The sequence below is a fragment of the Alosa pseudoharengus genome, unplaced genomic scaffold (genome assembly GCF_046254945.1).
Source record: "Alosa pseudoharengus isolate Yale_2024_CS ecotype anadromous, Long Island Sound unplaced genomic scaffold, YU_APseudo_1.1 YU_APseudo_1.1_scf_15, whole genome shotgun sequence".
In the NCBI taxonomy this organism is placed as follows: domain Eukaryota; kingdom Metazoa; phylum Chordata; class Actinopteri; order Clupeiformes; family Clupeidae; genus Alosa; species Alosa pseudoharengus.
The window spans coordinates 21,109,050-21,131,258 of record NW_027468620.1 but is presented as its reverse complement, the minus strand read 5'-3'; the positions used below and the strand labels follow the sequence as shown (position 1 = coordinate 21,131,258).

Here is a 22,209-nt window from a genome sequence, read left to right as displayed (position 1 = left end):
TGCTACACAGTGTACCAGACAACAAGTACCACACACAGCATGCGATACTCTAGTGCTCTAGTGCAGGGATGGAAAAGCCCAATGTGGTCCACTTCAGCACAGCATGGTTCATATCGGACAAGTACAGCCCATCAGCACAGCCCAATCCCTTCCTGTGTGTTGAAAGAGTGAATAAATTCACTCTGAATTCAAACTGAAATTCTAGCGATTACGGTATGGGGGATGCGAAAGTGAACCGTAAGCAGAAATGCTTTGCAGCCGACTCCGAAGAGTGAGATGACTAACATCAGCGGTAGAGTCTGACGTGGCGTTTGTGGATGGGGGTGGTAGGGGTGGGGAGGCTGGATAAGGGGAGAGAGGAGAGGAACGGAGTGGAGCGGCTCTGCTGGTAATGATTAACCGCAAGCAGCGCTGGGACGCGTCTCCGTGGGGCACACAGCCGAGAGGGTGTGAGGAAACGACGAGGGTGAGCATTGAGGAAACGCTGCTCGACGGACGCCGAGGAAAAACATCGATCTGGCCGACAAAAGCCCCTGCCACTCACAAAGGCAGCATTAGCCGTCTGAATGGCCAATGCTACAAGGATGATGGGCTAAATCTGGCAAAGGGATGGGCTGCGTTTCGAGCGTCTCAAGAGCTTGAGGCGCAAAAAGAGCAAGGGGAGTTTCTCAAAGGGAGTCACTCAGCTTTCGGTCACTCAGATTCCTTTCTTGTCACCCCATAAAGCTCAAGTTAAGAGGAACTTGAGGGATTATGCCTGGCCAAGAAGCCACGTCACGCTTGACTGCGACGACCAAGTAGATGTACTCATTATACAAAGCACCTCTTCCTCTTTAGACAGATGAAATTCTTAAAAGAGAGAAACACACACACAGACACACACATACAGAGAGCGAGAGAGAGAGAGAGAGAGAGAGAGAGACACAGACACACACAAACACTCTTGAGTCTAATTAAAATATTTTTTATCATTTTGAGAAATCTTCTCATTATTTGAACAAAAGAGCAACAGAGGAGAGTCGAGCCCACTCTCCACTTCTGACACATCTCAGAAAATGAAGGAGGGCTTAAGAGCTCAGGAGGTTGCTAATGAGGTTCAATCCCGTTGACAGTGGCCTTCTTTTATCTCCTTCTTTGCTTTCTTCTCGGGTCCTCCCTCCCTCCAATCCCTCCATCCAATCCATCCATCCATCCAGCTCTTGCCGAGCAGAGTGGCGCTAAAAGATTTAAGCTACAGTAATCCGCGAGCTTTTTACATGACCATCCACATGTTCCGCTAGCAATTACACCTACAGAAAAGAGTGGGAGTGGGATGAGCACGGGTGGGACCGAGGAGGAGGAAGAGGAGGAAGGGGGGAGGGGCCCTTGCCCCCATTATGTGGTCAAACCAAAGACTGAGGAAATGATCGTAGACTTCTTTCACTGTGAAGAAATGAAACCAGTATTGGTCAGCCAACAGCCATGTTGGCAAAATTGGAGCTAGGGCATGCAGGAAGCGCTTGATGGAACCAAAGCATGCGTAGGGAACAGATTTGGCTATGGACCCTTTCAAGAGAGTTCCATTATCAGCATCATAGTTGGCCCCACAAGACTTCCTTTTTAACATTCCATATGTTATCTTAATGCAGAGGAAGTAGATTGGGGCCCAAATAGAACGTTCAAGCATTGTTTTTGTTTACCTTGTTGAAAGGGTCTATAGTTAGTTAAAACTCTGCCATGTTTTAGTTCCCTCTGGTGGACTCCCTTTTGGCTGGTGCCATTGTTATTTTAGTAAATCTCATGTTGCCATTTCTTTTCCACAAACAGCATCTGTATCCATGGATCGTTTTTTCTGTTCCTTTATGCATGCACATGCTTCACCTGCCTGCACTAGGGACAGGAATCATCGGGATTTTATCAATGTTGATATTGATACGGACACCGCTCATCAATACCGATACTTGTAAAGTCCCGTCAATCAAACAGAACGGCAAAATGCATTGCTGACCAAAACAGAATGTGATTAAAACCGTTCACCTGTGCTTATTTGTTTTTACACTGCCAAAGGATGGAAATTACCAACAGCCACCAGCTTAATGCTGACAAAATATGAACGTGGCTGGTCGATTTCCCACACAAAATGATTTAGCCAACTATTGCATGGCTGGTGAATTTGACAATTGTTTGTCAGTGGCTGGTAGACATTCACGTTTTAAAAAGTTCATTTCCACCCCTGCTGTCAATCAAACCGTTTAGTGGTAAATGGAAGTGGGAAGCAATCTCCTGCCACAAACCATCTGAAGATGCGATGATAGAATGAATTAATATCACATACCAAAAGATGCACCGATTGTCCAAATGCTTCCCCATTCCCATCCTTCAGTACCTCTTACATTTTGACCTTACACAGCAATGACTTGGGTTTGCCTCCCATTTATTTAAGATGCGAGAAATTTGGACTTGGTGGGAGAAAACATACTCAGGCTACAACAGTCAAACTGGGTGACGGATGAGCGAGTAGGAAATCACTTAGGCCAAACTGTGTATAAACAGCCAATGGCAAACACATCTCCACAGGGCAAACATTCACTCCAGATTGAGGTTGTTGGTGCACTGCATAAATTTACATTCAAATTCAAACTACAACTGCAAATGCTCTGTGTGCGTGTGCGTGTGTGTGTGTGTGTGTGTGTGGAGATGTGCTGTATAACCAGCACGTGGACCCCTCAGACAGAAAGAGGACACCAGCAGCACCGCACAAACAAACGCTTGAGGCAGCCTATACACACACTGAAGCACACTGAATACTAGAGGACGAGGATAAGGTCATGACGGCTGGTGAGCTGCCCATCCAGAGCCCCCCCATCCCATCCTAACCCACCCATCCATCAATCCATCCGCAACATCCCATTTTCTCTTTAATATCCATCCATTTCTCAATCTTTTCTTCTCTGCACAGATTACATACCGACAGTTTCATCTTTTGAACAGTGCTGCGTCTGAAACAGCGCTGAGGTTTGCACGCTGTTGTAGGGGTGGCACAAAATCTTGATATGGCAATGTATTGTAGAACTTCTTTCTGCAACACGCTATCAATACACCAGTTTTTTTACATAATGCATGATTGGGATTTGTGTAGTCAAGAATCTGGCGATACAATACAGCAGTTAGCATGGCATTAAGAGATGCCAAACAAGAGAAAATAGACAGTGAGGAAGATGGTGATACCGCTAAATTGCTCAGACCTCTGTGTGTGTGTGTGTGTGTGTGTGTGTGTGTCAACAGAGGGTTGCTCATTTGTATGACACTCGCACTAGGGTCCAGGATGACGTCAACAGAAAGCGTCTGAGCAAAACAAAAGGTAAAAGAAAGCCCAGTGGAGCCCAATGAGCAGCCAGTAATCGAGACGCTCAAGTGGACTGAAGCTCTCCTCCCATAATTATTGTCTGTTTTGAGTCTGGCCCCTGGCATTATCAACAACAAACTAACTCCGCAGAGCAAGGCTGCTGACGCCCCATTCCACAGCATACGCCCGAGACTCATTCATTTGCCGTTTTCCATGTTACCCCTCTTTCTCCTTCTCTCCCCCCTCCCCCACCACCACCACCACTACCTGTGAGGTGAACTTCGGCGCTTGTTTAAAATCGCCTCCCCGCAGAACAACAGTCCTGCCACGCCGGCCACTTAATGTGATGAATAGCTGTGTGAGGTCATATTTCTGCAGCCTCCAGGGGCCCGTGGACAGAGCTAATAGTACGGTTACTCATCAGCCCCGTCGCCACGGCAAGCTGCCGGCTGACCAAGGTCTCGGCCCTGCCGGGATGGTCGGACACCTCCTCGCCATGGCGGCACTGTTGATGATGATGCCACCGCAGGGAGTTAGAGAGCCTCAAAGGGCCCCGAGGCCAGTCTAAACCTGGAGTGACTCGCAATAGAGAAAAATCACACGAGCACACACAGTTTTACTTTCATCAAATGGTTTTAAATTATAAACTTTCCTCAAATGCCGTGGGGAAGTAGGGTTTCAACATAATGAGGGAGCAAACAAATTTTGGTAAGTCTAATACAGTTCAGCTAAAGGAAAACGGCTGGAGAAAACAAACCAAAAAAAGAAAAGAGGAAGCTGCTCAATATGCACAACATGCACCTGTGAGAGGCCTGTAAATTACACACGCTTTCTTTCACGGATCATCTTGAAAGGCCAAAGTGCACTTAGCATGGGCTCCTGTCGACAGATGACGAAATGCAAAATATAGAAGACGAAGGAAAAAACAGCCTGAAAAAGATTAGTGCAGCTAATCTGACACTGCAGCTTCAAAAATATGTTGTTTTTTTTTACCCCCTTCCTCTGCATTGCCTTTGATCTCTCATTTGTGGCTAATTGAATCAATCTTTCCAGTTCTTCAACCTTAAGGCAAAAATCATCCTACAGCTAAACACCACACCACCAAACTCACCCACCTTGTCTTGTTCTGTGTGTCTGTCTATCCCTCTTCCTTTCCCTTGTCCACACACACACACACACACACACGCAGATGAAAAGCTCTGCAGCAGCCTTCATTAGCATGCTTTACACTTGGGTTGGGTTACAGGAAGTGCGACGCTTACAATAACCATCTAGACATCAGCAAATGGCATTAGCGTGATTAAACAGACTTGGCAGCAAAGGTTCGAACAACAGTTCCGTCCAACTTTGTTTAGCTGACTTAGGTGGGGCTGCATTATGGAAAGCTGGCATGACATGAAAAGGAGGAGATGAGAGAAAAAACAATGCAGTGATACTTACGAACTACGACGGCATTTTCAATCATTTAATGTTCCCTTAATTACTTCAGAGACTTCTAAAGCAGTCTTTCCGCAGCTAAACACATAGGCCTACACCTAAAGTTCTTCTCTCCAGCTATGAAGCACCTCCAGGGGAAAAAAACAAAAATAAATTCACAACTCGGGAACACACAAGGATTTCAGAGGGCGTAACAAGCACTTACCTAACTGAGCTTCTGCAAGTGCTGATTATACACAGCAACAGAGATAAATGCTCTCGCACAGAGATAAGACCAGTTTAATTAACCGTCCATGGAGGTAAAGACCAAACACAGCAGCGTGCTGACAGGACCTTAATGTCAAGGCCCGAGGAAGGCATTTAAACAATTTAATGAACTCATATGCTCAGATCTGAGTGCACAGCATGGTGGAAAAAGAACCACTTTTTTTGGGGGGGGCTATTTAGCTCCTCAATCATGTGGTGCCACAGAAAGAGAGGTGAGAGAGTCTCCTGAAACAACGTGATTGTGAAATCTACATAAACACACACGCAGAGATGAAAGCTCTGTGATTGGCACAGATGAAAGGGCACTGACTATTTGAGCATTGCTTTTAGCCTTGCTCTACCAACCCCATAAAGACACCAAAACTAAAAATAAGATCTTACCTCACTAGAGTAGTCATAGCTGAAGAACACCAATTTAACCTTGAGAGCAGCATGGCTGAGGTTTAAAACTCAATCCTTAACGTTGCTGCCACAGCTCAGCATCGCTCTACCCTCGCTCACTTTATTCACACTCTCCATTTACAGCAGGTAAGAATCCAGAGCCCTGAGCCAGATGCCTGGCCATATCATCCCCTCAGCAGGGTGCATCTCTGGGGGGCCTCCAGGCAGCGATAGGGGGCTTAGCACCAGGCTGTCTCAGCATGGAGGTGGTGGTGTGGGTGGAGGTGGTGGTGGTGGAATAGGTGGGTGCATCCCAGAAGATCATGTTTAATTGAACACAGCACTCTGCTCCTCTCTATGCCGTCTGCATCAGCAGGAGCCCGGAGCGGGACTCTAACCCTACAGATAGGAGGGGAGTCTGTGTCAGGCCTGCGCAGGAATTCAATTAGTCACACCCAACACCCAATCTTATCCACGGTGCGCAGCTCCACGGGAAGAGAAACTAGGCAGAGGGGGAGCGCGAGAAACTGGAGGGAGGTGGGGTGGGTAAGGGGGGGGGGGTCGCGAAATGGAAACCAAATAAAAACAATCCGACACAAGCTCTTAGCTCGCACACACACACGCACACACACACACACACACACACTCGCAGCAGCACATGACTCGGACTAAAAGAGGGAATTGCTGTCAAAGGAAAACCCTAGACACTCACCTACTCTCCAGAGTCACAACCTCCAAAGTCCACAGTTTTGTGCAGTTACCTCATAAGCGGTTCTGACTTTTGGACCTCGACAAGTCTAGCCTTCCTAGCCCTTCTGGGTAACTAAAGCAATCACCTCTCGCTGCTCCAAGCTGTTCTGAGAAGACAGTAGTGATTCAGAGGGCTAGGAGGAGACAAGGCGGTGAGAGTACTCACCAGGGAGCCTCGGACACATCCACACAATCCAATATAATCTTATGCATCATCACTTACAAATCTCTCAGTGAAGCACCATAACAGCACATAAGAATACAAAACACAAGGCACTCACTGATCCACATCATCTATTGCACATCTCACTTACTGTTGAGAGAGCAATAGATCACAGTAGTTCTCTAGCTAATGAAAAAAAGCATATTGTGTAATTATTACAGCCTAAATAAAATAACTACCAAGAAAATAATTGCTCAAAACACACACAGAGGTGAAAACAGAGATAATTGGCAATTTTTTGCCTGTGGTTGAGAGATAGATGACCCTTCCTCTCAGAGGCCAACTCCTACACCGCACCAGAGCCGAGATTAAACAGACACAGCATCAATAGCTCAACCTCCCCTAACCTGAGCCTCTGGGATCACAGCTACTGCGCCAGACTCCCGCCTGATGTATTTTATTAATAACAGGGCCTATTACACTCTGCACATATTGACCTTATGTAAGACCGAGCTGGGTCAGGGGATGAGAAGGGGTTGAAACGGGTAAGGCTTCTTCAGACTGCCGTCTAATAGAGGTGCCTGGACAGACAGAGAGAGAGAGAGACACACACACAGTTTTATTAAACTAGCATCCTGCTTGGAGCAGCAAACTTCTATTCCTAAACTCTAAAGATACTTATGCGCACACACTGACGCTGTGACACCTCAACGAACAGTCAGTTAACACCCGAGCTCTCGGTTCACCTCGCAGATCTTTAATCAAATGCCATCCACGCTGTCTGTGCATGTCAACATCCGCAAAGTTATACAGAGCCTCCCATCTACCTGATGCCATCTCAGGTCAGGTGCGATGTCAGAGCCCAATCCCGTGACATCAGGATCACATGATCATGGACACTATCCAACTGCATAGTTCACTGAAAAACTGTGAAAACACCTTCGCTCCGTCTTGAGCGTCCAGAACGAATTCAAGCACACAGAGGGAGGCTAGGCCACTGAGTGCACTGCAGGCAGATTGATTGTAAGGCACCAATGAGAAGTTTAGCATTCTCTTTCTCATAGACAGACACACAAAAACACACACACACACAGTGCAAGAGCTCTGTGCGGAGGACTCTTAATCAGGCTTTCCATTTGCATTTCCTTCCTGAATGTTGTTAAGATTAAGCTTGTGGAATTCCACCCCCGTTGACATAGGCCAAAGACAGGAGAGAGAGAGGGAGACCCAGAGACATGTCTGAAGAGAGAGAGAGGACATGAGAGAGAGAGAGAGAGAGAAAGAAGGGAAGAGAGAAAAAGAATAGATGAGGGCAGCCACTCTGCTCCCTTAAGATTCTGTAAAAATTCCCCTCTTATTAGTGTGGCCCCGGGTCTGGAACACTGTCTGGGGGGGGGGGGGGCAGGAGCCATTCCGAACATCTCACTGGCATTTAATGCATCTCTCTGGCACCTCTAAATATCACACAGACATTTCATTAACCAACACAGCTAAGTCTCGAGGCTGCAGGTCCTCGCACTGGGAAGTATGTGCAATTTGTGCACTGTGGGTATTATAAAATGTCTCTGACAAGTCACACATAGAGCCTACTAATACAGCGCCTTAAATCACCCTGCGGCTATCAAAATTAGAAACAGCGCCTCTTTTAAAAGGTCAAACCAAATGTGTGAAATCTAAAAAGTCATTAGCTGGAGAGTAAAATTATTATAGGTTTTAAAAAAAATGCAGAAATGCCAGAAATGTTTAATTATTTAGGAGCACAAGGAAACAATGCTTGAAAGCAGACACATCAATCAGATTTGATTCTTTAGTAGCACACCTTCAAGACCATGTGTGTGCACTATGGGAAGTCTAAGCTCTGTAGTGAATGGCATCATCATGTTATAAACACTTTGAATTATTAATAGGCCATGTCCATCACCATTTACATGGAAAATCGCAGGAATTTATAGCACCACATGCAAGCTCCACACTAAGGTGCACACCATAAGTAACAACCATGCAGATAGTGTGGCTTGAAAATGGTCCGTCTTTTCATTAGGAAGTGGCGTATCCTAGTAGCCATCAGTAGTATACTCCCAGGACAGAAGCTATCTTGAGCCTTAAAGATCAATGCTAATTGGGTTTTCCCCACTCTGGAAGGGAATGATAAAAGGCCTTGGCAGAAAAACGAACCAAGCAATAACATCCTACGATCACATCACTGCTTCACCTGCACCTTCTGTGCACCATTTAGCTTATGAGGTGCAGCAGTCATTTTAAAGGTCAGGGGATGAGCATGAACGTATAAATCACCCCACCCCCAGCTGTAAATTAATTACACAGTCCATTCGCACAGTTTAAATGTATGTTGTTTAAATTGCAGCACCTGCATTCTCATCCCCGTAGTTGAATAAAAGCCAATAACTGTCACAAAAAGCATGAGTATTATAGCATTGCTAAAGAGAGTATGCTTCTATTGTTATTATTGGCACAGTCACGCCAATGCCACTTAGGCGAGCTAAAGTGCGTCAATGTGTCCATTGTAGAGGGTATGTGGGACTGTGGGCCAGTATTAATTGCTGAACATCTTGGTTACAGCAGATTAATAGACTGTGCTCTATGAGAGACGTTTCTCCTATAAGGGTAGCTTTCGTTATCTGAATGGGTGGCTAGACACTGGATGGCAAAGACGTCAAATCTGCACTCGCCAAAATTGTTTTGCATGGTATAAGCATTTACATTATTGGTTCGAAAACGCATTCAATATTTCTTCGACGACCAAAAAAGGCAGCGGAATGCATCTCAACATGTCCTTATATCAGAACAAAACGAATATTATCCAACAGGTTTTCACCATCTTTAACAAATCTCAAGTCCTTCGTATTTTTCCCCCGACACAGTAGTGCAGTAACGTTAACGTTACTTGTCAAAGTTATTGTTCGGGCCCTAATCTACAATTTCTAGCAATCTTTTAAGAATATAGTTTACAATGTGAAGAGGTATGCTATAGATATCGTGGCATGTACATTTACCGTTTAATTACTAAAAGACCGAACAGAATCATTGTTAGTTAATCTAAATCAATCTGAAATTAGAGTTTAATGTTTGGCCTATATAAAGTCAATTTATTATTGACTAACACCAGCAATTCCGGGGTGTATTGTTGTGAAGAAACGTCCATTAAAGTCTAGGACTAGAATGCTAGTCCAACAACAATTTCTAACTTGCTAGCTGACGCTAACATTCGCTAGCTACATCTCGCAGTAAACTTAATATTCATAAACTAGTCAACGTCAGATTAGCCAACTTGTATCGCAAATTTAAAACAACTTACTTCATTAACAGTTAACGTTACAGAGACGCAGGGGTGCAAACAAAAAACGGATGCAAAGTTAAAATATGACCAGATTGTGAATTTGACTCAGACTACATATCATAGCCTACAGCAGTTTGTCATAGCCTACTTTCACCAAAGAAAGCTCGTCTTTAAGCAACACTTTGTTGCAGCATTACCATTACATTGAATTTACTTTATGCCGTTAGCTTTCTTTTAAGTTACTTTATATAAAACTGTATTTGCCACAGTCGATTTGGACACGATTCGGACACATTGCACAGCTATTATTAACGTTAATGTTAACTGCTAACGTTATATTAACGTCATCATAGTAGCAGAACTTCACATAATAGCAGAACTTCACGTTGGTGAATAATAAAGTTGGCTTGTTGAAGTTACGTTCGGGCTGGTAACGTCAACGGTACCATGTCCAGAGAAACCAGGTAACAGTTGTAATGAGGCAAGGAATAATGTTAAAGTTACATCGTAATATGACAACTATACCTACAGCTTTTCTGGGATGAAAGGAAACTTTTGTTGACTGACTCCTACAGCGGTTACCCACGTAGCAGCTTTGCTAACCACAACAACTATACCTTTCTTGATCAGGTAACTTGGCTAGCAAGATAGCTGCTCTTTAACTTTTAAAGGCACATATGAAAAGACACCACTCTTGAAGAAGGCCACTCCAACACTAACACAGCAACAGGAACCCTGAAACAAGACAGGCCCTTGAAATGCGGTGTGCTAAAATCTGAGAACCCCCCTCACACGCAAACCGAACAGTCTTCTTGAAATGCCGACCGGTTACAACCACCAAACACTAATATTTAGCTAGCTACTTCATGATGTTATGGGCATCGTCGCAAATTATCTTATGTAACACTTACCAGGTGGTGATTCTCGTAGACAGCTATCCAAACACCGTCGGTCAAAGATCGGAAAATGTGAAAGTTTAAAGTCTTGTTGACAGCATCCCTCACAGATCCGCCATCTTCATTGAGCTGGCTATTGATGTTGCTGGCTCGCGACTCTTTACTGAAACTCAGGAGCGAACCATATACGGCAAAAAGAATGGGGAAATACTTTGACATGTGAAACCAAAAATAAACTATTTCTGTGATAAAGGCAAAGTCAGTATGTGTAATATGTATTATTTTGTTTGGCACTCTATATTTGATTTAATACAATTGGAAAAGCTATTCGAAATAGGCTTTTAAAATAAAACAATATAATCGCCAACCCCCCAATACAAACCATCTCTTTGTGGTCTTGCCTAAGCGGGAGCACCTCCTTTTGGCTTTTTTTCAGGTGAGGGGCACCCGTTTGTGCAAGTCTACGAGGGGCACCAAAAAGGGTCTGGGGGTAAATACGGAGGGAAATGCATGGACGTCTTTCACACTTATGGCAAACAATAAAAGAGGCAGCTCGTTTGTAATGACAGTATACTATAAGACATTAGGCTAATTGCAACACTGAGTTGGGCAAAGTTTGTTTAATTATATGGACACACTTAAAATGTGTGCTAAAACTCATTAGCAGACATCCAAACCTGCAAAAAGTAATTTCAGGGAGGTATTAAATATGTATTAACTACTATGCAGTTTTCAAACGAAGCCTCATGGGTCGATCTGTATCATCCTGGCTTGCATGAGCATTATTTTGAAAATGAGAAAAAAAGTAAAATGTCTAAAAAAAAAAGTAAAATTTCAAAACACTGTGGGAGTTCTAAGGCTACTTCCATTGTAATGGCAACCTGATCGTAGCACGGCAGCAGTCAAAATATATGCCTGTAGCTCCATCTAGTGCTGAAGATGTTGTTCACAAGCCCAAGTTAATAAAAGTCCAAAGCGTACAATTCGACCACAATGAAAGTGAAATATGAGGTAAGGAAACAACAGCTTTTAGTCTATCATCAGAGTCCACCACCAGACCTTCCATTGTATCAAATTAATTTTATTTTGTTCCTAAATAAATAACTTAAATAATGGGTGTATGTTGTTTAAACTAGAATGTAGTCTGTAGCGGTGACTTATTTGTGTTAGCGGAATTTAGGCTTGTATTGTAGTTATTGTGTACATAATAGGGTGCTTGGGTCAGTGTCAAGGTTATCCATAAGTATGTATGCTTGTAAGGCTCTTGACGGACAGACTGAGTGACTGACTGACCATCATGATGTGCAATACCTCTTTTTTCTATTTAAGTAAAGGATTCTATATTTAGTCTGTAGACCATTACAATGCGGTGTAATTTGGTGGCGAAGAACAAGCTGCATAACACGGTCAAGAACCCAAAAGAAAAACTTAGTTAAACAGATACATTTTTGCGTAGTGAAAGCTTAGTGAAAAACAGAAGGCAAGAACACACTTAAACAAAACCACATAGTGTATTGAATTATCTTTATTAAGTAAACTCTACATTTCAATATTGCTTTTTGTTTATATTTTTGTTTGTTTTTCTTCCTTATCCTAAATTACATCCGCTTGCACAGTTATATATATATATATATATATATATATATATATATATATATATATATATATATATATATATATATATATATATATATACACTTTTTTTCAATCAAGCTACACTTTGAAGAATACAAAAATATCACAGTACATTTTCTACTCAGTCATTCTCCACCAGTGAGTTCCAGGGTGGGGGCTGAATCTAACTTTGAACACAGGAATCTGGCAATGCCCCCTTTTGCAAAACACCTGACCACATTTAAAAAGAGGAAAAAGAAATGGCAAACTGACAACAAAGGACAGAGAAATAGAAAAGTTGAAAAGGTCAGAGAAAGGGAGCAGAATAAAAAAATCCAACACTGAGAAGATTTAAAATAAAGATAAAAAAAAAAAAAAAAAAAAAAGACTCAGCAATAGGGCTGGACTAATGGCGGTGCAACCACGATTTTCTGTAAAACTGAAAAAAGAAAATCAGAAGGGAGACATTCTGTCAGAAAAAAAATGGACAGATTACAAAGAGCCGCCAAAAAAAATGGGTGGCGTTTGGTCCAGCCAGACTCTTGTGTTTCAAGACTGTAGACTCGGCTCCAACAGGTGATTGGAAAAAGGAGCTCACATGGCACTCATATATTGCATTCGCTCAAATCAGCTCAAACAGCACTCAGCAGACACACAATTTCTATACAAAATATCAAAAACAAAAAATAGAGGAAAAACAAAAAACATCAAAAGAATCCTCACCCGTACTCAAGATAATTGTTTCATATTAAACTTTTTTTTTCCTTCTGGATGACTTAAACAAACATTGTTTTTTTTTTCCTTCTGCTTCTTGTTTTAACATCATTAGACGACCCCCCGAGTTGAAATCCTTGATGACTGGCGGAGTGTCTCCCCTCCAGGACAGAGGAATGTTGCAGTATGAATCTTGACGCATAGTGGTTTCGTTAATGTAACCAACCAACCAATATCAACACAAATGGATCAACTTCAATCCCTTCTTCCCGGGAACTACCACATTTACAAGCTCTGCCACAACTGGGCTCGAAGAGGGAAGGGGGGCAGGTGGGAGGGGAGGGGGGCAGGAGGGGAGGGGGCTTTTAGTGGAGGCAGGGCATCCACCTAGTTGTGAGAGAGGACACCTTGAGCAGTTTGGCAGATGAACTTCAAGGAGTAACTTTATGTTACATGAAGAAGTCACACAAGAAGATTAGACACAATAGAAGGGTCAGAACAACAATAATCATGAACAACAAAACACTACTAATAATAGACTCAGTCCAGGCTCCCTTGGCTGTTTGCGACTCAGGCTCGTCTGCGGGCTCCACAAGGCCCCAGAGCCGTGCCTTCATCATGGAGTCTTACACATCAGGACGACAGGAGAGTAGGGGCTCCGTCAGTGGGGCGCTGCCTGTGAGCTGCGTTTATGACCAGCCGGTAGGGCACCTAGCGGGAGAGGGGGTAGGTGGGTGGTGGTTTGTCCAGGTCGGGGTAGGGTCTGGGCAGGATAAGGGGCCCCATGGGAGTGGCGAGCGGACATGTCTCTCTGTGCCCCGGTGTCATGGCAGCGGTGGTGACGCCCGCGGTGGTGATGGTGGTGGTGGTGGTGGTGGTTGTGGTGACGGTGACGGAGTCTCCGTGGGAGGTCAGGGGGAGAAGGTGGCCATCTCTAGGGAGATGCGCTGCCACAGCTCCTTGGTCTGCTTGCCGCGCTTCAGGTTTTGCAGCACGTCGTTGAACTGCATCATGCCCACCGGTGTCAGGCAGAAGGCCCCGCGCGCGCTCCTGATGATGTTTACAAAGTCGTCGTAGTCCGCCGGCGTCAGGTGGATCAGACGGTGGTGGATGTACTGAGGAGAAGACAGAACAAAGTCATCAACACCTGTACTGAAAGCAGCACTTCAGGTAAACACCAACAGGGTGTCAAAAAACAATCACTATTTCAAATAAATTCCTGTCGGTTTCCCAATACCGTCTTTAGAAAGCAATTCTCGAACAACCATGTACCAGCTCATTCCCAATGTACTCCACACTGAACCCTCCAGTAACAAGACATTCAGTCTTTTTATAGAGGTTGGGACTATGACTGCAGCTGGTTTAATTACTTAAGATCCGTCAGTTTTGAGATCAAAAAGACCTTGTAATGCATTGACTACAGACATTTCACTGGAGTTAAATATGCCCGGAGTGAGTGTGAGCTGGAGTGCGTGGCAGTACGGCACCGTCTTGTCGGCGCTGACCACTGGCTGGCTTCTGGTGTGAACGTGGAGCATATTGAAGGCATTTCCCCCCACGGTGCACTTAGGAAGTGACTCAGTGTAAGTCACAGTACATTTCCTCTCGAGTACAACCTCGGGATACCTCATCTACAACTAGCTAGAGTGCATACACATATGGGCTCCGCTGCTGCGATTGAACTGGCAGCGGAGGTGACAGCTTGGAGAATAGAGTCGAGTTTGCTCTCCCAGAGGTCTTCTAGAATTCTAGATTTGACTAACACCGAGGGAAACAGGCAGGGTCCTTAAATGATTATCAACTAAATGGGAAGGCAGAGGGTGTGCACGTGTAATTCACATGCCGCAGTCGATGAAAATGAAAAAGTTTCAGGATATCGGCTTTCAAGAGTCTTCTAACTGAATTTTCATCAGGAGAACTAAGGACTTTGCCAAATAAAGATTGAGTGAAACCGACAGAGGGAGAAAAGTATGGACGAAAAGAACATAATGGAGTCTGTGGATGGGAGTGTGCACTCAGTGTGTGTGTGTGTGTGTGTGTGTGTTGCTTCTCAGCCAACAGCTTTTGCGCTCTCATCTGTCAGATCCTGTTAGATGCTTTTACATCACGGCACACCAGGCCTGGAACACACTGAGGCTCTAATCTTTGGATTTAATGCTCTCGGCTTCATGCACAATTTATACACGTGGCGAGCGACGCAGTCTCTCTCTCTCTCTCTCTCTCCCTCTCTCTCTCTGTCTCCTCTTGGAAAAGATGTCTTCTTTCCAGCCGACTCCTCTATCGGCGGACACCCTCATTCTGACAGCCCCTCCGCTCATTGCATCACATTAAAATCAAGCAAATGCCGGCAGTGCAAATATACTAGTCCCGGGTATAGTCATAAAAAGCATAAAAAGAGCACAAAGATTTAAATGGGAGACAAGCAATGGAGACGCAGAATGGGATGATGATCCAACGCAAACTGACCTATTTCTACACCTTCCTAATTTGGGTGTGCAGACTCACCACCACTGAGCAGCAATCGCAGAAATGGTTTGGGCCAGCTCACACACACAGTCTGACTGTGTCGCTCATCATTTAATCAGACTAATGACAGATAGCAAGCTGGGGACACACCATGAGATCTTGAGATCATGAGATGAGAGCTTAGGTGCTCCTAAGAGTCTGTGTGTGACGATACATAATTATAGTTACTGTTTGTTTCTCTGTGCTGCAGGCATGCACTGGGGTTTATGTGTGTGAATGTGGAGTTTGTGGGTGGTAGAAAGGAACCAAGAAAGCATGGACATGAGTGTATGCGTCCGTGTGTGTGCATCTGAGTGTGTGTGTGTGTGCATCCGAGTGTGTCTGTGTGTGAATATGTGTGTGTGTGTGTGTGTGTTCATCCGAGTGTGTCTGTGTCTGTGCGCATCAGAGTGTGTGTGTGTGTGTGTGTGTGTGTGTGTGTGTGTGTGTGTGTGTGTTCATCCGAGTGTGTCTGTGTCTGTGTGTGTGCGCATCCGAGTGTGTGTGTGTGTGTGTGGTACCTGTAGGTAGGCCTGCTGGCAGCGCTGCACGAGCTGATGGAAGGCGGGCGTCCGTAGGTGGGCATGGATGTGCGCCGGGTTGAGCCGCTGCAACGCCTCCATGATGATCTCCTGCAGCACGAAGGGGCTGAGCACGCCTTTGGCAGCGCCCACGCAGAACTGGTACACGTAGTTCACACCTGCACACAGACAGAGCGGGGGGAGGGAGTGTTAGTGTGTGTGTTAGTGTGTGTGTGTGTGTGTGTGTGTGTGTGTGTGTGTGTGTGTGTGTGTGTGTGAAGATAGCGGGGTTGGTGTACAACAGACAGAGAGAAGATTAGCCCAGAACCGAGAAGGTTTGGAAAAGTTTGCATTTTTAATCCGTCCGACGGGGAGACGAGAACCTGGGGATCTCGCTGTGAGACCAATCCTGCTCTTCACTGTTCTGCCATAAATGCTTGATGCCTCTGGCTTGTAAGATAGATGTCAATATCTGAATGATGCCTGCTTTCCCTCTCACCCACTAAATATTCTACTTCCGAGCCCACAGGGGCTAAACTTGGAGCTGGTTCATGTTTTATACAAATCTTCACGCTTTTGTTTTCAGTAAGGTGGAGTATGAGTGTTTAAGTATATGATTACTTTCATCTGCACTTCAAGCGCGTTCCCACAATGCGCTGCTTACTCACCCAGACGGGCCGCCAGGCCCAGGAGCCACTTGACGTCCTCCGTGTAGGGAGGGCTACGTGAGAAGTTGTTGGGGTGGTCATTGTGCGCCCTCCTTCCCAGCATCTCCAGGGCGAGCATACCTGTCAGAGAGAGAAATGTCATCAATGAACAGCGCTACTTTTAGTTAGCTTTACTAATTAATTCTATGCTAAATGAATTAGTAGTTAAAGTGTATTTCTAATTTAAGTGACAACTCATGTATTAATGAATGAATTACTTAACATCTAAAAGCCCAAAAGTCTCTTTATAAATGAGAGCTGGGAAATAAATGTGTTTGATGAATACAATTTGACTAAAACATTACCATTCGCCTCTTGAATTATTCTATGATTTTGTATCATTTAGGACTTCTATATTTCATTCTGTTGTACATTCAACACGTTCATATAGATTTAATAGATCATCCTCCACTCACCAACTCTGTAGGCTGAGTGCAAATAGTGAAGACCCTGCTGGCTTATTGGCTGACTGTGCTGTTCGTCTTCCGTGGGAAAGGGCGCGGTGACCAATGAGGTGGGCTGGGAGGCGAGACCCGGAAGGGCGGGAATAGCCTGGATGGTAGAGCTTGAATGCACCCCACCTGTTGGAAGAGCAGAGGTGGAGAGAGGGAGAGGGAGAGAGAGAGAGAGAGAGAGAGAGAGAGAGAGAGAGAGAGAGAGAGAGAGAGAGAGAGAGATGGCTGAAAGGAACAGACATCATCGCTGACTGCCAGCACTGTGTCCACATCAAAGGATCATTGCGCTCTCGGCATCTCCCAGGTGTACACTCGAGAGATGTTTTATTTACAAGTACATAACGGCAGATCAGTGTTGTGAGTCTAGGACACTTGAGTGCAGGTAAATACACTATGGCATTTCAAAATATTGCTTTTTGGCTTACGGTGGATATGGAACGAAGGCATTCTCACACACAAACACTATAAATATACACCTACGCATTTGATATGAAGCTTTTATGGTTTATATTTAGGACTTCTCAGCAGGAAAAAAAACAAAACAATAAGCACCACAAACGGCTGTTCTCTCCTTCAACACACCTACAAACCCACACGGACCTGCTACAGTGGTGCTGAGCGGCAGCCCCGTCTCCGTGTGGTAGGGGTGGACGGTGATCTGGGTCATGGACGGCACAGGGACCCCTGGGAATGTGACGGCGGTGGCTGCCATCGGGGGGCCAGTGGCCACTGAGAATGGGTACTGGGCACCGATGAAGGCTGGGTGCATCCCCTACGAGAGCATACACGTGAGTAGAGTAAGAGACCATCTTTGGAAGTACTGAAGTACACAAGTCCGCTGTGTCAACTGCATTTAGTGGATCTTCACCATCAGCAAGTGTACTTGGAAAGCAATGAAAGACTATTGGGCTGCTGACAGAAAGGGAAACATATCATGCGTGCCATACAAAGCACTTTACTTTGGATCAGCTCCTCCAACTCAAAACTGAATACTAGAGCATCAACACATCAGTACTTTATAATGCTGCTGTGCCACATGCAACTGTGCCAACACTGCACACGTCCTCGAGTCTTACCTGTGGATAGGCGGCCCCAGGTACGGGGAAGACGGCGGGCCGTGGCACGTGCTGGAGCGGGTGGCCCAGGTACTGCGAGGTGCACACGGTGGGCAGGTGCGCCTGGATGGTGGTGTAGGGGTGCAGGCCCTGCGTGTGTGCCATGGCCGCGCCGGGCATCGCGTGCGACTGGTAGATGGTGGAGCCCACCGAGATGACCGGCACCACGGCCGCCGCCGTGACCGAGGCCGTGACCGCCGCCATGCTCTGCTGGTCCATGGTGCCGCCGCCCTCCAGCACGCTGCAGCCCGACTCCTGTTGCCTCCGGGCCGAGCCGCCGTTGGCCCCGCAGCGCGCCGGCACCTCCCGCTGGGAGCCCAAGCCGCCGCCGACCGTCTGCTCGTACAGCCAGTACCACTGGTGCGCCACCTCGAACAGCACCTCAGGGTACACGCCGCCGCCTTTGGCCGCCTCCTCCACCGCCATGCAGGCCTTCTCCAGCATCAAGTTGTCCTGGTGGATCATGGGACGTACGGTTACCTCTGCTGCACTCATGCACTCCACACGCCCTATGAATGCTTTCAGAAATTTTAAATTCCAGCTTCTTCACACAGATTATATAGGGCTGACTTTTTTAATGCGTGGGTTAAGCCCTGTCCTGTATTAAAGGAATTTCAATGGGAGATTTGGATTCAGAAAAAGCTTTTAGTCTAAGACCTAGCTTAATCCATGTCTGGGAAACTGGCCCAAAAGTTTATACGTGACTTAACTGATAACCAGACAGTGATCAATCTTGAGTCAGTAGTAGTGGGGTAAGAAACCAAAATGCAGGAACTGATGCCAAGACGACCTGCAGTACCGCCTAGTGGGTAGCTGACTGATGAGGATATCGGTAGTGATGTGGCCAGTCGCCGGCCTACCTGCTCCTTGCACTGCACCAGGGCCCTCTGGATCTCGTTGGGGTTGAGCGCGTGGGCATGGGGCAGGCAGCTCAGTGCCAGCTCAGCCGCTGCGCGCACCATGTTGGGGTCCCGGGCCCGCGACGCCCGGTCTGCCAGCGACGCCACCTCGGGAGGGGTGAGGTGGCCATCCCAACACTCCACCAGAATGTTGAGTGCCGCGCTGCCGATCTCCATTGCCTGACCTGTAGAAAAGAAACACACAGCATTAGCAAACCTGGGGATCATCGCCTCATCATCATCATCATCATCATCATGATAATGATTACTTTGGTCAACACTGAAATCACGGTTATTTACCACAATTACGGAGTGATTTTGGAAACATCACCCATTATCTTTACACAAAAAACAGTAAATTCAACTGAAAAGCAAATAAAAAATACATGCAAAAAAAAAGACCATGTATGCAACAGTTACCAGTGTAAAGCAAAGGGGTGTGCTGAGATTTACAACTCTAGACAAAACAAGAGCATTGTTGTAAAGCAGAATGCAGCAATACAATTGTTATATTTTGATTATGAAGTTTTCATAATCGTGGGAGGTCATAATTGACAATTAATCAATTAAATGCACAGTTGCATGGTCTTTATCAGTTTGCTGACGGAGCTTAAACCCTGATGTTCATTACTATCATTGTTAATGATTGTATTAATAAATTTAAAATAGGACTAAATTGAAAACATAGCTATTTAATTGAAAATGACAGCACAATTAGTTCAGGCGTTAAGACAGGCTAAAATGCACTTTAATGAACACCACTCTGACTACACAACTATCCACTCTGTGGAACTTTGCATTCTGTAACTTAGCAACAGCTACTGCTAGTCATCTCCTCTCATTAGCAAAGCTCTACAAATTGGTTGGAAGGGCTTTCAAAGCAAGCAAGGCCAATTTAAACCCCAACTGCACCCAACTGAGAGACATATTTTAGCATTAGACCAGCTCATCTGTGTGGCTCCCCAGGCCACAGCTTGTGAGTTTGTTATCCTGTAGTGTATCCTATAGCACATTACCAGAAGCTAGACTGGACACTGATCTATATTGTCACGCATAGAGATCTGTTCTGTAGAGATGATCTATTTCAATATCTAATTCTTTACTTTTTGTTTCAATTTCATGAAAGCTTAACGTCTAAAATGTATTAACTTTTTTATTGATGATGTACTGTATGTGGTGGAATATGCTGCTCTTTGTGCCATTTAATTGCCCCCTGGGGATGAATAAAGTGATTTGAATTGAATTGAATTGAATTGAATTGAATTGAATTAAACCAGAATTCCCCACAACATTCATCCAAATATGCAAACACATGTACAGGCAGACAGACAGGCAGGCAGACAGACAGACAGACACACACACACACACACACACACACACACACACACACGCACACACCTGTGATCCAGGACACATGGGAGGAGTAGGTCCTGGACAGCCAGTTGGGCGAGACAAAGTTGTGCAGGCCCAGCGCGTACAGGCCGATCTCGAAGGCACAGAGGTGCAGGTTGCGGTGGGGGCCCTGGTGGCCACCGCTGGCCGAGGGTTGCGTGAAGATGGACGTGGAGCTGTTGCCGCCCGCCTTGATGAGCACCGTCTTGGCCAGCTCGAAGTAGAAGTGAGCCGCCGCCTCCGAGGGCTGATTGGGCACGTGCGGTGCATGGCACTCGGGGCGACGCCCTTTATACCTGCAGGGGTGCGACACAGACACGACTATGAGCACTTACGCCTGTATGCTCCACTGAGCCATTACACCTGTGTGCTGCTCCATTGAGTTCAATGTATGAACATTTAGTTCAATCACAGAATGATGCTTTTTATGCTTTAATGTACTATTAACCTAATGTACAAAATCTTTGTTTTTGTTTATGTATATCACATTATACCACATTGAATTGCCTCTGCGCATGAAATGCACTCTATAAATAAACTTGCCTTTCTTTTCCTGGCCTAATGTTGCAACAAGGCATTAATACTCATTAATGCTGTATATTAACATAGCTTAGTGTTAGCTTAGTGAGAAAAGGCATAGCAACTTCAGTGGTCACATGACACTGCTCTCCAAACAACAACGCTCTCATCTCATTGGCCGACTCACCTGCTGGTGTCGGTGCTTTTGGCTCTGGCCCCGCCTCCCGCACGGCGTGAGCCGCTGGACGAGGACGAGCCCAGGGAATCGGACGACGAGCTGCTGATGCTGTCGCTGTCCTGACCCCTCCCCCAGGAGGCGGCAGCCCAGCCCCCTCGCAGCGGGCGGCGGCTGAGGGTGGGCGAGCTGTCCGAGGTGGTCTCTGGGGCGCTGCTGTCGATGCTCGCCATGCCTTCACACAAACATAACAGAGCAGAGAGCCAGAGAATGAGGAGGGAAAGACAGACCAGGGCTACACAACGTCAACAGAAACTCCTGTCCTCAAATGGAAATATTTACATTTACATCTATCCAAAGCGACTTACATATATCAATATATACGCTACCACCAGCCCCATTTATCAAACTTCACCATAAGACTTTGTCAGTGCCAGAATGCTGATTGTGGAGCCATTGCACGTAGGATCTTTTGCTCCTCCCCACCTCCCAGAGTTCTGAACTACTAGTGATCTCAGATGAATTATGTCTACCAAGTCTGCAGAGAGTCTGAAAGCGTCTCTGCGCGGCGCTGAGGGTCCAGGCGGCGTGCCCACCTGTGTGCTTCTTCTTCTGCCGCACGGGGGAGCCCCAGCAGCGTCCGCTGTAGGCCCCTCGCCCGCCCAGCGCCAGGCGACTGGGCACCGTGCCCTCTGGCTTGAAGGGGGCCGCCTCGTTCGGCTGCTCACACGAGGAGGGCTGCGCTCCGTCTGCCAACCCCAGGAGAGGGTGAGAGGAGAGAGAGGAGAGAGAGGAGAGAGAGAGAGAGAGAGAGAGAGAGAGAGAGAGAGAGAGAGAGAGAGAGAGAGAGAGAGGAGAGAGAGAGAGAGAGAGAGAGAGAGAGAGAGAGAGAGAGAGAGAGAGAGAGAGAGAGAGAGAGAGAGAGAGGGACAAAGAGAGGAAGGAAGGATGCCCAACGTTACAATTGTGGAGAGGTGGCTTGTGTACAAAAGCTATGCACACTCACACACAAACACACACACATACATACAATCACACAACAGGCTTTTAGCATTAAAATTTCATTCCCATGCCCT

General features: G+C 45.9%; 2 protein-coding genes across 8 annotated transcripts in view; both read right to left on the bottom strand.

The window, feature by feature from the left end:
- ndst2a (N-deacetylase/N-sulfotransferase (heparan glucosaminyl) 2a) overlaps nucleotides 1–10,642 on the bottom strand; it is a 118,081-nt gene extending 107,439 nt beyond the window's left edge. For 3 of the 4 annotated variants that reach the window (XM_076285874.1, XM_076285871.1, XM_076285875.1), the window contains exon 1: nucleotides 10,533–10,642. The gene's annotated coding sequence lies outside the window, so the exon portion shown is untranslated. Of the gene's footprint in view, nucleotides 1–6,820; nucleotides 6,905–10,532 lie in introns of all 4 variants that reach the window. The other variant, XM_076285872.1, reaches the window with a different exon arrangement.
- A 2,993-nt stretch (nucleotides 10,643–13,635) lies between these two features.
- zswim8 (zinc finger, SWIM-type containing 8) overlaps nucleotides 13,636–22,209 on the bottom strand; it is a 32,717-nt gene continuing 24,143 nt past the window's right edge. For 2 of the 4 annotated variants that reach the window (XM_076285867.1, XM_076285869.1), the window contains 10 exons: nucleotides 21,730–21,882; nucleotides 21,146–21,368; nucleotides 20,446–20,735; nucleotides 19,009–19,232; nucleotides 18,110–18,601; nucleotides 17,616–17,805; nucleotides 16,995–17,159; nucleotides 16,540–16,659; nucleotides 15,872–16,050; nucleotides 13,636–13,960 (listed from right to left, as the gene is read on the bottom strand). In XM_076285867.1, coding sequence (XP_076141982.1) covers nucleotides 13,757–13,960; nucleotides 15,872–16,050; nucleotides 16,540–16,659; nucleotides 16,995–17,159; nucleotides 17,616–17,805; nucleotides 18,110–18,601; nucleotides 19,009–19,232; nucleotides 20,446–20,735; nucleotides 21,146–21,368; nucleotides 21,730–21,882 — 2,240 coding nt within the window. In that variant the 3' untranslated portion in view covers nucleotides 13,636–13,756. The remainder of the gene's footprint in view (nucleotides 13,961–15,871; nucleotides 16,051–16,539; nucleotides 16,660–16,994; nucleotides 17,160–17,615; nucleotides 17,806–18,109; nucleotides 18,602–19,008; nucleotides 19,233–20,445; nucleotides 20,736–21,145; nucleotides 21,369–21,729; nucleotides 21,883–22,209) is intronic. The other 2 variants (XM_076285868.1, XM_076285870.1) reach the window with 1 other exon arrangement.